Source organism: Ranitomeya imitator, chromosome 5 (assembly GCF_032444005.1).
Source record: "Ranitomeya imitator isolate aRanImi1 chromosome 5, aRanImi1.pri, whole genome shotgun sequence".
Lineage (NCBI taxonomy): Eukaryota > Metazoa > Chordata > Amphibia > Anura > Dendrobatidae > Ranitomeya > Ranitomeya imitator.
This window is the reverse complement of record NC_091286.1, coordinates 252115067-252128491: the sequence shown is the minus strand read 5'-3', so window position 1 is coordinate 252128491 and position 13425 is coordinate 252115067. Positions and strand designations below refer to the sequence as shown.

Genomic DNA, 13425 nt, shown 5'->3' with positions numbered 1-13425 from the left:
CAAACATTTAATTCAAGAATGGGTTTGCTCTAGTAGTGGATAACCCATGTAAAATATTTTTTTCCCCAGAAATCAAAAAACTCCAATACACCAATTGTATGGCAAAAACATCATGTGGACCTAGCCTTGGATAGCCGCTTTAAAAGAGTTTCTGGCCTAAGAAAAATCTGTAGTCATTTTATGTATTTGCAGAGCGCTGAATCATCCCCTTTGGGAATTCACATGGCCACATGTATACAATTTGTATTCTTGGCGTCTGACTAGTCTCATTCATCATCTTTCAAAGAAAAAAAATTTAAAGGGGTTGTCCGGACTGCAGATTTGTGAATCCTGCAAGCGCATGCACCGTGAACTGCGAGGATTTGTGCGCCGGGAAGATTCACAAGTCTGCAGTCACACAGTGTCTGCAGACTAGTCATTCTAGACCAGAGATTAGCCGCACGTAACCACAAGTATGCAAATCATGATCGCCCACATGTACATGTAATACAGGGGAATCGTCCCAATTCACGTAACACGAGGTCACAATTCACCATTTTCTTCTCAGACCGGACAACCCCTTTAAAGTGGGACAGACAGACAGCTGTGTGCCAGCTATTAATATAAGGTTACAAAAGGGCTTTATAGGATGGTTGGTACACGGCCCTTTAGTTGTACTAAAAGAGCAACTACAAATTATTATGGTTTTTTTTTTTTATCCAACTCGGCATGACATGTATAACAAATGAGATCCTGTTGTCTCTTAGCAGAGAATGTAATTAAAAAGGTTTCATTAGTATACTGCCCTGTCCTAGTAATTGGTAGAGATCAATACAATTATCGCTAACTGAGTGCATATAGTCATGTACAAATGGTACTTCAATAGTTGCCACTTCATGGTAAAACAAACAGGGAAAAAGAAAATTAAAGGTCTTCCATCTCTAAACATTAAAGGGACTGCTCAATAAACATTTATCGCCTAACCATAATAGAGATAATAAATGTATGAGCACTAGGGGTCAGACTGCGGAGAACCCCACAAATCTCTAGAACGAGGAGCACAAATTATCCTGCATGAATGAAGCAGATGTCCTGTTCAGAGGGTGTCCTAGTGGTCGGCTCCCCAGCAATCATACGTTTATCACTTATCCTGTACATGGGGAATATGCAGTTTAGGAGGCAATCCTCGTTGAGTAATGTTTATCTGGAAACTAGCATTCCTGGGGATGCTTGTTCCCGTTACACAGTACATTCCCATCACATGAAAAACCTAAGGCTACTTTCACACTAGCGTCGGAATCTCTCCGTCGCAATGCGTCGGGCAGAGATTCCCACACTAGCGTTTGACGCACTGCACAACGGGTGCAGCGGATGCATTCCTCCGGGACATCCGCTGCCCCATTGTGAGGTGCGGGGAGATGGGGGCGGAGTTCCGGCCGCGCATGCGCGGTCGGAAAAAGCGGTCCGTCAGGAGCAAAAAACGTTACATTTAACATTTTTTGCTTACGGTTGCGACGTGTCGCAATGCGTCACTAATGTTAATCTATGGGGCAAAAACGCATCCTGCAAACAACTTTGCAGGATGAGTTTTTTGCCATAAACAACGCATTGCGACGTCTGGCAAAAAACGCCAGTGTGAAAGTAGCCTAACAAAAGGTTCCGATTCTGCCAGGCGGAATAAAATATCACAACTCTGCATTGCGTACTATTGTAGAAGGAAGCAATAAAACGGTAAAAATATAACCACAAGGCTATGTGCACACATTAAGGATTTTTCGCGTTTTTTTCGCTATAAAACGATATAAAACCGCAAAAAAAAGCATACAATAAGCATCCTATTATTAGAATGCAATCTGCAATTTTTGTGTACATACTACGCTTTTTCCACGGCGGAATCGCATTCCGGAAAAAAAACACAGCATTTTCGTTCGTTGTGCGGAATCGCGGGGATTCTGCACACATAGGAATGCATTGATCTGCTTACTTTCCGCATGTGGCTATGCCCACCATGCGGGAAGTAAGCGGATCATGTGCGGTTGGTACCCAGGGTGGAGAGGAGACTCTCCTCCACGGACTGGGCACCATATAAATTAAAAAAAAAAAGAATGAAAATAATAAATCGTGATATTGTCACCTTCCGGTGTCCTGCGCAGCTTTCCCGCTCCTCGCGATGCTTCCGTTCCCAGTAATGCATTGCAGCAATGACCTGTGATGGCGTAGCAGTCTCGCGTGATGCTACGTCATCTGGGGTCATTGCCGCAAGGCATTATTGGGAAAGGGAGCATCACGAGGAGCGGGAAGATTGCCGGGGTTGCCAGAGGTGAGAATATCACAACTTATTATTTTTGTTATTATTTTTAACATTAGATCATAGGCAGCATCAATAGTAAAAAGTTGGTCACACTTGTCAAACACTATATTTGACAAGTGTGACCAACCTGTCAATCAGTTTTCCAAGCGATGTTACAAATCGCTCGGAAAACGCTAGCATTCTGCAAGCTAATTACGCTTGTAAAACGCTACTGTTTAGCGAGAAACCGCATGCCAATTCCGCATGCGTTTTACCCGGGGCACAGTTGGGGAATTGCCGCGGAAATTTCCACGGCAATTCCAGACGTGTGTACATAGCTTTAGTAGGATCAGAGGGAGACAAGTAACTAACAAAGAGGAGTAAAACTGAACTTTGTCTCATAGTAAACACGTTAGCAGCTGCAGCTCTCATAGCTCTGCTTTATTGTCTGCCTGGGAGATGGAAGCTGAAGGGGAGAGGAACCTGCAGATGTGTCAGGTATAGTCACACACAGCTCTGCAGTGAGATCAGAGAGCGGCCATTACACATCACATCTGTAATATCCCCTCCCATTTAAAACAATCACTGGAGGCAGATTCTCAGAGATCAGTGTCCGGCCTATAGATCTAAACAGCTCATTTACATACAAGTAAAACAAGAATTACTCTGGAATAAAATATCGGATCACAGAGATCAAGGTGTCATTTTCTTCAGCTTCCTATGACCTACATGTAGGGATGACGCTTTTTTCTACAATATGCTTCTCTCATACGAGGTAGCAAAAATCTGGTAACAAATTCACTTAATGTTATGTTTGCCAGGTGCGCAAGTCACCACGTAGAATTATTCTAACAAATTTGACAGGCGTGGCAAAAACATGGCAATGGGTTGGATGGTCAAAGTATCAAATAACTCTGCATATAACAAATGGGGTCAACTCAGAATACATTTACACTGCAGGACCATTTTGAACGAGCGCTTCTAAATTCATGATATCGCAGTGCAAACTGGCTGACAATCATCCAACAAATAAGCATTACACATGGATCAGTGCACATCTGAAGCCTGGTAAGCCGGTAGAAACATGTGGCCGATCGCCGGTTGTTTAACAGTGCGCATCGTGCATTGTAAGTGCACCCAAAATTATATAGTTGGTCATAGTCTACTCTCAACTTATTTATAACGAGGGGGGTAAAATTCCCTGGAGCCAGCTATATGAAGAGTGCATGTTGGATCTTCATTTAAAGGTATTGTAGCCACAACTGAAACAAACTAATTAAGACCCATCACAAATAAAAGCATTTATTCTTTTAATTAAGGATTAGCACTCATTTACTAAGGTCTTCTTTCACAGATGAGATTACTCAGTAATTAATGTAGAAAGCACATCATTTTCCACGCGGAGCAACAAACAATAGAGGCTTAAACCGCTATTGTTTCTGAGTCATTGTATTTAAAGAAGTATCAACGTAAAAACACAAAATATCGCTACTGGCATATTATACTGATGGACGCTGGCTTAATAAGTGCCTAAATCTTTATAAATATATTGACTAAGGAAAAAAAAAAAGCCAAGTTCCCTTTAAATTGCGAACAGATCAGCTGGATCCGAGACAGAAGCAGAGTAGTGGTTTGATAGAAAGTGTGTGCTTCCATCATCTGAGCTCTGAACTTTCGGGCAGAGTTTGGAGTGATGGGAACAAGACCAATATGCATGAAATTGAAAGGGCACTCAAAAAAAGAGTAAAGAAAGGTTCTGTCCTTTAATTAAAGAAGCACTCCCATCAAAGTTTTATCCACTTAAAATATTGCAATTGTCATGTTATACAGCACTGTGTATTTACAATTGCTCATTTTATCTTTCTACCCAGCTAATTATTCTGTCTTCTCTGCTCTATGTACAAACAAGAAGTCTCTTTTCCCTGCGTTTATCATTTCCCTCTTTAATTCTTGACCCATCTGCTCCCTTGTCAGGGATTTTTTGCAATGACTTATGTGTCAAACAGGGGAAATTGATCTCCTGTTTCTACATAGAGCTTAGAAGGATTCAGCTAGTCAGTTTTAATCATGTGATGTCATAAACCTAATGGAAAATCGAAAAATTAAATGGGTATAAAAACGCAAAATGAGCGATTGCAATTACACAGTGCTAATCATAATTGCAATATACACTGTTCAAACAAATAAAGGGTACACTTAAAGACCACATCCTAGATATCACTGAATGATATATCTCAACTCATCTCATAGTGCAGTTCATCCAGGAAGACACATCAATGCAAGCTTTGGCAAGAACGGTAGCTGTGTGTCAGCACAGTGCCCAGAGCCTGGAGCAAATACCAGGAGAAAGGCCAGTACACCAGGAGACATGGAAGGAGCCGAAGGATGGCAACAACCCACCAGCAGGACCGCTACCTCCTCCACTGTGCAAGGAGGAACAGTGCGGGAGCCCCCGCAAAATGACCTCCAGCAGGTCACTAAAAAGCATTTATCTGCTCAAATTGACAGAAATAGACTCCATGAGTGCGATATGAGGGTGCGACATCCACAAGTGAGTGTTGTGCTTGTGTTCTGCTGCCTTCAACATCCTCCATCATAAGCAATTTGGCAGTGGGTCAGTCAGAGGCAATTCTTTGGAGGTCCGCACAGGCCTCCATATGTGGTAGCCAGAGGTAGCCTGACTGCAATTAGGTACCGAGATGAGAACCTCAGGCCCATTGCGAGACCATATGCAGGTGCAGTGGTCCCTGGGTTCCATCTAATGCAGGACATGCTAGGCCTCATGTGGCTGGAGTGTGTCAGCAGTTCCTGCAAGATGAAGGCATTGAAGCTATGGACTGGCCCGCCCGTTCACCAGACCTGAATCCGTGCATATCGGAGACATCATGTCTAGTAACATCCACCAACGCCACGTTGCAGTACAGACTGTCCAAGAGTTGACTGAGGTTTTAATTCAGATCTGGGAGGAGATCCCTCAGGAGACCATCCACCGCCTCATCAGGACAATGCCCAGGCATTGTAGGGAGGTCATACAGGGGACATGGAGGCCACACACAGATTAATATGCATAATTTCCTTGTTTTGGGGCATTTCCACTGAAGTTCGATCAGCCTGTAATTCGATTTTCCCCTTCAATATCCCATGGAGGTCTGGATTTGGAATGATACTCAAATTTAATTTTGATTTACATTGATCATTGTAATGTTGTATTCTCAATGCATTTCACTATGTAATGAATAAAGATTTACAACTGGAACAGGTCATTCAGTGATATCTAGGATGTGGGATTTTAGTGTTCCCTTTATTTTTTTGAGCATTTTTTTTTTTAAGAGGATAAAAAAATGTTGTGCTAGTGCTCCTTTAATGTTATAAAATGTTGCTGTTGCAGATTGTCTATACATCCATTAACCAAAAGCTTATGTAGAAATGTTACAAATTTGTCAGTTTTCGCTCCGTTCGGCCTTCTTGGTTCTCTGCATTTTAGGGCTCATTCAAACGTCCATTTATCTTGAACGAGTTCTATACTTAAATGTTAATAACACACTGACGCTAGAAACAAGAGGACTAAAGCTGCTACCGGACAGATGCTGTGCCACCTCTGTTGCACCTATAAGGTAGAAAGCGAAAAGCAAAAAAACAAAAAATGAGGTATCGCGCTAAAATTACTAAGCAGGCCGTAAATTCAGGATTTCACCTCCTGGAAAAACTAGTGTGCCAACAAACCACTAGTACCGGAATTAATGCTGCTAGTAGCGGTCATAGGTGAAATTAATGAACACTTACTCTTTGCCTGAGTAGTGGAATGCGGTCCCAATTGGTGTAATGACTTGCGGGTGCTGCAGTACAGGATTCCAAATAACCAGGCAGCAGGAGTAGTTGGAAGGCGCGCAGTGCCAGAAGCGCCCCGTCCGGTGGCGTCCCTGGATGTGCGGCCGAAAAAAATGGCCAACAGTGCTCTGCAGCGTGTGACGTCACGAGGCTACGGAGCCTTGCTGGGGCAACAAAACTAACCAATGCGTTTCGAGGGACTCCATCCCTCTTCGTCAGGGTTACCGCCCCTTCACTGCCGATTGCCAGATATAGCCGACCCAAGTACTTAACCTGTTAACCCCCAGTGTGATGGACCGAGAAAGGCTGCGGCTGCATACTGATTGATCTTAGTGCTAATTTGTGTGCCGGATCTTACCCACAATGTACTGCATTATATTACTAACACATAACCTATATAGACTATGAGCATTGATTTTAGTGCTAATTTGTGTGCCAGATTGTACTTGCCATGTACTACATTATATTACTATCACAAATTACCTATATTCTGTACGTAAATTATTTTAGACTCAGTAGTATATTTTAAATCTTAAATACCAATTTTTAATTCAAGGTACTAATAAAGTAATCATAGTTTAAAAAAAAAAATTTCCCTTCCCCTCTTAGAAATTTTGTTTGTTTTTTTGCTTTTTCCGCAGCATTCCCACCCCCAGCAAGGCCATTTTTTTCGGCCGCACATCCAGGGACGCCACCGGCCGGGGCGCTTCTGGCTCTGCGCGCCTTCCAACTACTCCTGCCGCCTGGTTATTTGGAATCCTGTACTGCAGCACCCGCAAGTCATTACACCAATTGGGACCGCATTCCACAACTCAGGCAAAGAGTAAGTATTAATTAATTTCACCTATGACCGCTACTAGCAGCATTAGTTCCGGTACTAGTGGTTTGTTGGCACACTAATTTTTCCAGGAGGTAAAATCCCGAATTTACAGCCTGCTTAGTAATTTTAGCGCGATACCTCATTGTTTGTTTTTTGCTTTTCTAGTTCTATACTTATTTTCTCATAGAATAAATATTCATTAAAGTCTATGGGGCGGTTTACATGTCTGTGTTTTTAACACACACACACACACACACGACAAATCCAACCTATATTACAGGTGGAGACACTCCCAAAAGAGAGAAATCGGAAACCTGGAAAAGGTTGCAAACTATATATCAGAAAGTCTGAAAATGAATGAAGGAATAAAGATTGAAGACAGAAACTTAGTTTTAACAGTTTTAAAAAAAAAATGCTCTAACAAGAAAAAAAAATTTTTTTCGACATCAGATGTGTTTATAGCCTTTAAACAGATGCATATATACATACTTACCACATGGGTAGCTCAAAACCTGGATGTCATCTACGGCAATATATCCCCCTCTCCCGCCCGAAGCTTCAGCTTCAAAGATTACCTGTCAATAGACGGGAAAAGAAAAAATAAAAGATGTTTACTGCAGTCTTTATTTATACTGAAAGAACTTAAAATATTAAAGTTCAGGCAAAACCTGTCCAAAAAGCGGAGGGAACGTTACAGATGCAGCCATCTATGAAGACACATAACCAAGTCCTGGTACAGAGCACTGCACAGTATCAGACATGGCAGCGCCATCAAACACTATGGCGAAAATGAAGAGCCAGGGAAAATGGATGTGTGCAGAAGTGATGACGCTATACTGCTCCGCTGCAGTCAGCTTTGGACATCGGAGATTTTTCTTCTTGGGTTCAGCCCTCTTTCCCTCGTTCAATCTTTTAGGCCCTGAAGCGAGCTATTTCCGCATGTAGATCTGCCATAAAAAGTATTCTGGGGCCGAGCAGACGTAGAAATACGCGGAGCACGGTATGAAACCTCATCAGCAGAGACGTGAAAAGCGCACGCTTCACTTTACCAGAGAAGTCGGAAACATCCATTTACAAAACCGACAAGATTTCCAAGCGTACGTACAGAAGAAGGGATTTATTCTCAGTGTGCTGCCAGTAAGAAACGGACTGCGCCAAACCCAGTGCTCAAATACATACTTGTCAGTGTTAGAAAAAAATCACAATAAGGACAGGTTTGCAGGAGGCTGCTCATGTGATGGGACACAATGTCGTAGTCGGTGGCGGAGATTTACAATGGCTGTCTGAACTTGGCTTAAGGCTACATTCACACATTAGCATTTATCATCTTTTGTCGCGCATTTTACAAACAAACAGCACAACAATGACCAATAGGGTTTAATGGAACCAGACACACATTCCTGTAAACAGTAGGTTGTAGTTATATAATCTAAGAGCAGCATCCGTGAATCCAGCGATGTATCACTTATTGGGCTGGTTGGCGCAGTTTTGATAAAATCCCTGCTTTCTCTGCTGTAGATGTAGCAGTGCTATAATACTAAATTGTGTATAGCCTCACCCACGACCCGAGTGGCAGATTCCTGTGTACACGGTCGGTCAGCAATCTGTCATTAATGGTGGGGTTAAACAGATTAGCTGGGTTTGCTTGCTAGTGCTTTAGGGATAATCTCCTGCTGATTAAACACTGATTGTATTGAAACTACAGCAAACATCCTAATAAATGACACATTCATGGAATCAGGCTTTCTGCCCCTACATTATGTTGCTCAGACTAAATAGAATAGTTAACGAGTCTCTAACTAATCTGCATGTTCATTCCATTAAACTTTGTGTATGTCCTATTCTCATGTGTTTCTGTGGATCACACACAGCCATTAAATGGAGTCTACCATGTGTAAAATTGCCATTTACTTGCAGATATAGCATTATAAATTATATCTGGTGGCTACCGACTTCTGAATCCATACAGTGTGCAGTCTCAGAATTCTACGGTATTGCCGGTGGCCACATGACTACAAGCACGCATTTTTCCCGCCACATTACGACTAGACGTGCTTAGATGCCCTCAAATGAATACGCTTTTATCAATGAAAATAAATAGTTATTAATCTGAGAACGCCTTATATCTTACTGCTGTGTATTTAAGAGACCCACCTTTCGCCCCCTCCACAGTCACATCCGTTATGGACCTCATGCCACTTTCTATGACATCAACTCTTATACAAATATACACCTACTCGAAGATCTGTATAACTTTACGTACTACAGCCAAATAATTTTTCCTGGGAAAAGACAATATTCTGTCAAATTCATGTTTCAACTAAACAAATCGGATTCCAAGGTGGACCAAACAAATTAGGTATAAAAAGCACCAAATATGCCAACACTCGTGTGAGCCCTTCAGATCATTATTAAAGGGGTATTCTCATCTCAAAGATTCTATCCCAATATGTAGTACTAGATGGCAGCCCGATTCTAAAGAATCGGGAGTCTAGAATCCATATATACTTTATTTATTCAAATGTAAGAATAATACAATTAATAAATAATAGTAAGAAAGAACAAAAATAATAGGCAGTATATGGAGAAAACACCAAACAAAAGTTCAAAATTGGTGTGAAAATGTCACTGAACCACTTCACAACTAAATATATATAGTTTTGGTAAATGGTATTATCATTTTTTTGACGAAATTCGGCAGGAGCTTGAAGAGCAACGTCACTGGGCCCGCCTCCACGCAGTAGAAACTTGCTGTGAGGTAAAAATTCAAAAATCACACCAAAATGGCGGGCGGAGTGTGACACAGTACGGCACGTTTCTGATTGGTTGCTCGCAGCAGGCGGCAACCAATCAGACACTGGACACTGTTGACGTCACTTATCTCCGGACATTAGCTCCGGACATTAGCTCCGGACATTAGCTCCGGACATTAGCTCCGGACAAAGCCACGGAAGTTGGCACAAATTGCAGGAAGTAGTATTCTAGGCAATTATATATTAGATGTGTAATACCGTAATAATTTTAGAAAATGCCTCCAGTTCTAGTATAGTTCTTTTGATGACCTATGCCGCTTATCCCATGTGCAGGGCATAGTAGTAGCTTAGATATCTCCATGGTTACAACCACTAACAGCTGTCACTATAGGAGTGGTCGTAACCATAGATATCTAAGCTACTGCAATGCCCTGCACATGGGGTAAGCGCCATAGCTTATCAGAAGAACTATACTACTTTTCTAATTAGAGGAATTTGCTAATAATAATTTGATCACACCTTCTACATATTGGGATAATACACATGATCCACAATAAATTCAATAGGTTAGGCGATAACTTATTGATTGGGGGGTCCAACTGCTGAGACCTGAACTGGTCAGAAAGAATGGGGTATTTCTATCCCAGTTTCAAAATTTAGCAGCTGGTAGGATGCCTGAACGCTACTCCATTCATTCTCTATAGAAAAGGCAGAGCGTCTCACTTTGCAGCCTCACAGATAATGAATGGAGCCACAGTCAAGGTTGCACACGGCCACCTGCCAAAAATGTGAAGATGGTATAGAGCGACTTATAAGTGATGCATTGATCCCATGGAAATTTGAATATGCAAGTACCCTCTTCAGAGGAAAAGAATACAGGAACTATAGGGCCACGAATTGGATCAGCATTCCTAAAAGTCAATAGCCCCCATTTAAAAAGGGAAGAGAAGCCAAACCTGAAATTCCATTTGCATTTCCATTTTGGTAGTGTTTGCCCCCATCATTGAAAAGCAAAACTGGTTTGGCTGGGTGAGTGGCCACAGACAGGGGGTCCAAGTGGTAAAGTTTCTCTATTCGCCAAATTACTGCTCTCCACAAGGAGAAACTTTACCTTTTAGCCCCCTTTAGAAGATGAGGAATACTTGCCGCAAGATGAGAGTTTGTGCCTAGCAGGCAACATAATTGCATCATTGAGGATTAATTTGATAAGGATGGTGAAAAGGAGACAGTAGTTGTGACTATTATATAAACAGTTAAATACTGTGAAACATGGAGTCAAGGCAGTCATGTCTATAAAATGTACAAAAATATTTTTACTACTTCATCATATAACATTTTTTTAAAATCTATAAAAATAGATTGTAATATAGAAACATCAAGATTAACGATGAAGGTAAGAGGAGTCTAGGGTGAACACACAGTAATATAAGGGGGGTGAGGAAGCTCACGCAAAACGCGCGTTGGGGCTGCGAGTCTAGAGTCACGCAGGGCTCTATATTGGTAAGAAATATTCCTGAATCATTCAGTTTACAAACATTATAGGTTAATTTTTGTCTATTAAACATGCATTAAGGTGAATTTCATAAGTCATGACACTTCTGATATATAGACCTCTTGACCTTTTAAAGGTACATTCACATATTTACAAACTGGGATAGAAACTTCCTTTTTGGATTTAGGAACACCATTCCCCCAAATCTTATATTACCGTACTACGTGTTGACCCTAGACTCGTCTTACCCGAGTCCATCATTAATCTTAATGCTTCTATATTACTATCTAGTTTTATTGATGTTTAAAAAATGTTGTTATATGTTGAAATAATAAGATTTCTGTAAATGTTATAGACTGACTGCCTTAACTCCATGTTTCTCAGTATTTAATTATTCATATAGGAGTGTTCCGTTGTTTTATGGTATTTTCTATGTGGCTATTGGACCCCTGTTCACATTTTTTTTTTATAATTGTTGCTTGGACATATCTGTTTCATTTATAATATAAACAGGTCTATAAGTTTTGGGCTTTTCAATCAAACATTTAGATAGCAGTCTACTGGGTATATCAATCAGAAAAATGGATAAAGCTTTAAATAAGATCCAGCATTTATAGGACAAGACTAATCCTGCATGTTTTCCTCTTGTCATAAATTAGGGTAACGCCACACAGACTGGCACTGCGGAAACGGTAGACTTTTTTCATGTAGACGACGGCCCAGACTTGCTCCATGTAATTCCTATGTGACCCCGGGCAATTACTATATAGCAACAACAAAATTCAATTTCACATATGCTAAATATTCCCTACAAGTACAAATCGCAGAGGGGTCGGCCCTCAATTTACACATTTAATAAGTAAAAATATAAATATCAACAGCTTTTAAAATAATTCAACAAGTGTAAAATCCCACAAGTCTATACACAAGCTATCATATGTGGTAAGAAATTAATTGACAATCTGGCCATAGGTGTAAAGGTTCTTTCCCAATCCAGGGAGGGATCTTGTGTCCAAAGAGCAGGACAGCAGAATGGAGTATGCAGAGACATTGTCTAGAAGAGGGTGGAATGATTAGTTGTAATGTAGGAAATACTAAATCTTCGGTTTGACAATGCAAACAAAATGCAGCAACACATGCATATAATATGCAAATTGCCTCTTCTGAGAAAAAGAGGACTTAAACTCTATAGCGCCATCTGTTGGAAGTAGCGATCCTACAAGTCACAATCAACCCTTTTAACGAGTCGTGGAATATGACTTAGGATAAAAGCCAAATCAGTATCTCAATTCGCAAACACGGTGTTTCGGGCTGTTGGTCCTCGTCAGTGCGAAGCATGAGAACCAACTAGGTTTGTTAGGCCGGTTTCACATTTGCGGTTGTGTCCGAGGCGTTTCTTCTGCAATTATCTGCATGCGTTGTGTATTCCTATATTTAACATTAGAGACGCATGCGTCTGCGATCGGTTGCGTTTTGCCGCGTTTGATGACGCATGCATTGTTTGGTCGTCTGCGGTTTGGCGACGCTACATGTAGTAATTTTAGAGGCGTCAATTTGCCGCCTAGAAACGTATGCGGTTGTTAGCGGAAGGAATGCGGCAAAAAAAACGCACTGTCTATGTGAACGCATGCGTTGCACCTAAGGAAAACAGGTCTAGACACCGATTAGCCACCCCCCACCTACAAGGTGATAAAGGGAGGGAGTGGACATTTGCAGGTCACTACTCAGCAGACAGAGAAGCTTTCCAGAGCAGACTCAGGAAGGAATCTACACTCTGAACAATGTGAGTATATCCTAGCCAATGTCTTTATTTTCTTTTTTCTGTCTCTACATGTCCTAATTTCTGCCATTTCTTTCTTTCTGCATGCATCAGAATGTCATCATCTTCTGAGGAGGAGCAACGTCCTGGGCCTTCACAAGCCGAACATGTCAGTGAAGTGAGTACTCACCTCCTCAGATTGGTAAGTATTCACTGTCACATCTACACATGACAATTTTTTTTTTCCTTTTTTTAGAGCACTTATTCCACTGCGGCAGAGGGTGAGCAGGAGCAGCGGGTTCACGGTCGGGTGGCAAGGCGGCAGCGTGTAAGTATACCTGGCTGACTGTTTATTGTATCCTCACTTTACTATTCTTGAATCTTCCTTTATTCACTAACCTCTTTCTTTACATTTTTCTTTTGGACTCCTTTTTTTTCTTGACTTTTATTATTCATGCCAGTTTTCGGTCTCGGTTTTCTTTCCTTTCCTTATGTTAATGTCTC

General features: G+C 41.3%; 1 protein-coding gene across 9 annotated transcripts in view; it reads right to left on the bottom strand.

Moving 5' to 3' along the window:
* The window catches only part of PTPRK (protein tyrosine phosphatase receptor type K), a 413915-nt gene that overhangs the window by 258744 nt on the left and 141746 nt on the right, over nucleotides 1–13425 (bottom strand). For all 9 annotated transcript variants that reach the window (XM_069726055.1, XM_069726057.1, XM_069726060.1 and 6 more), the window contains exon 4: nucleotides 7411–7492. In XM_069726055.1, coding sequence (XP_069582156.1) covers nucleotides 7411–7492 — 82 coding nt within the window. The remainder of the gene's footprint in view (nucleotides 1–7410; nucleotides 7493–13425) is intronic.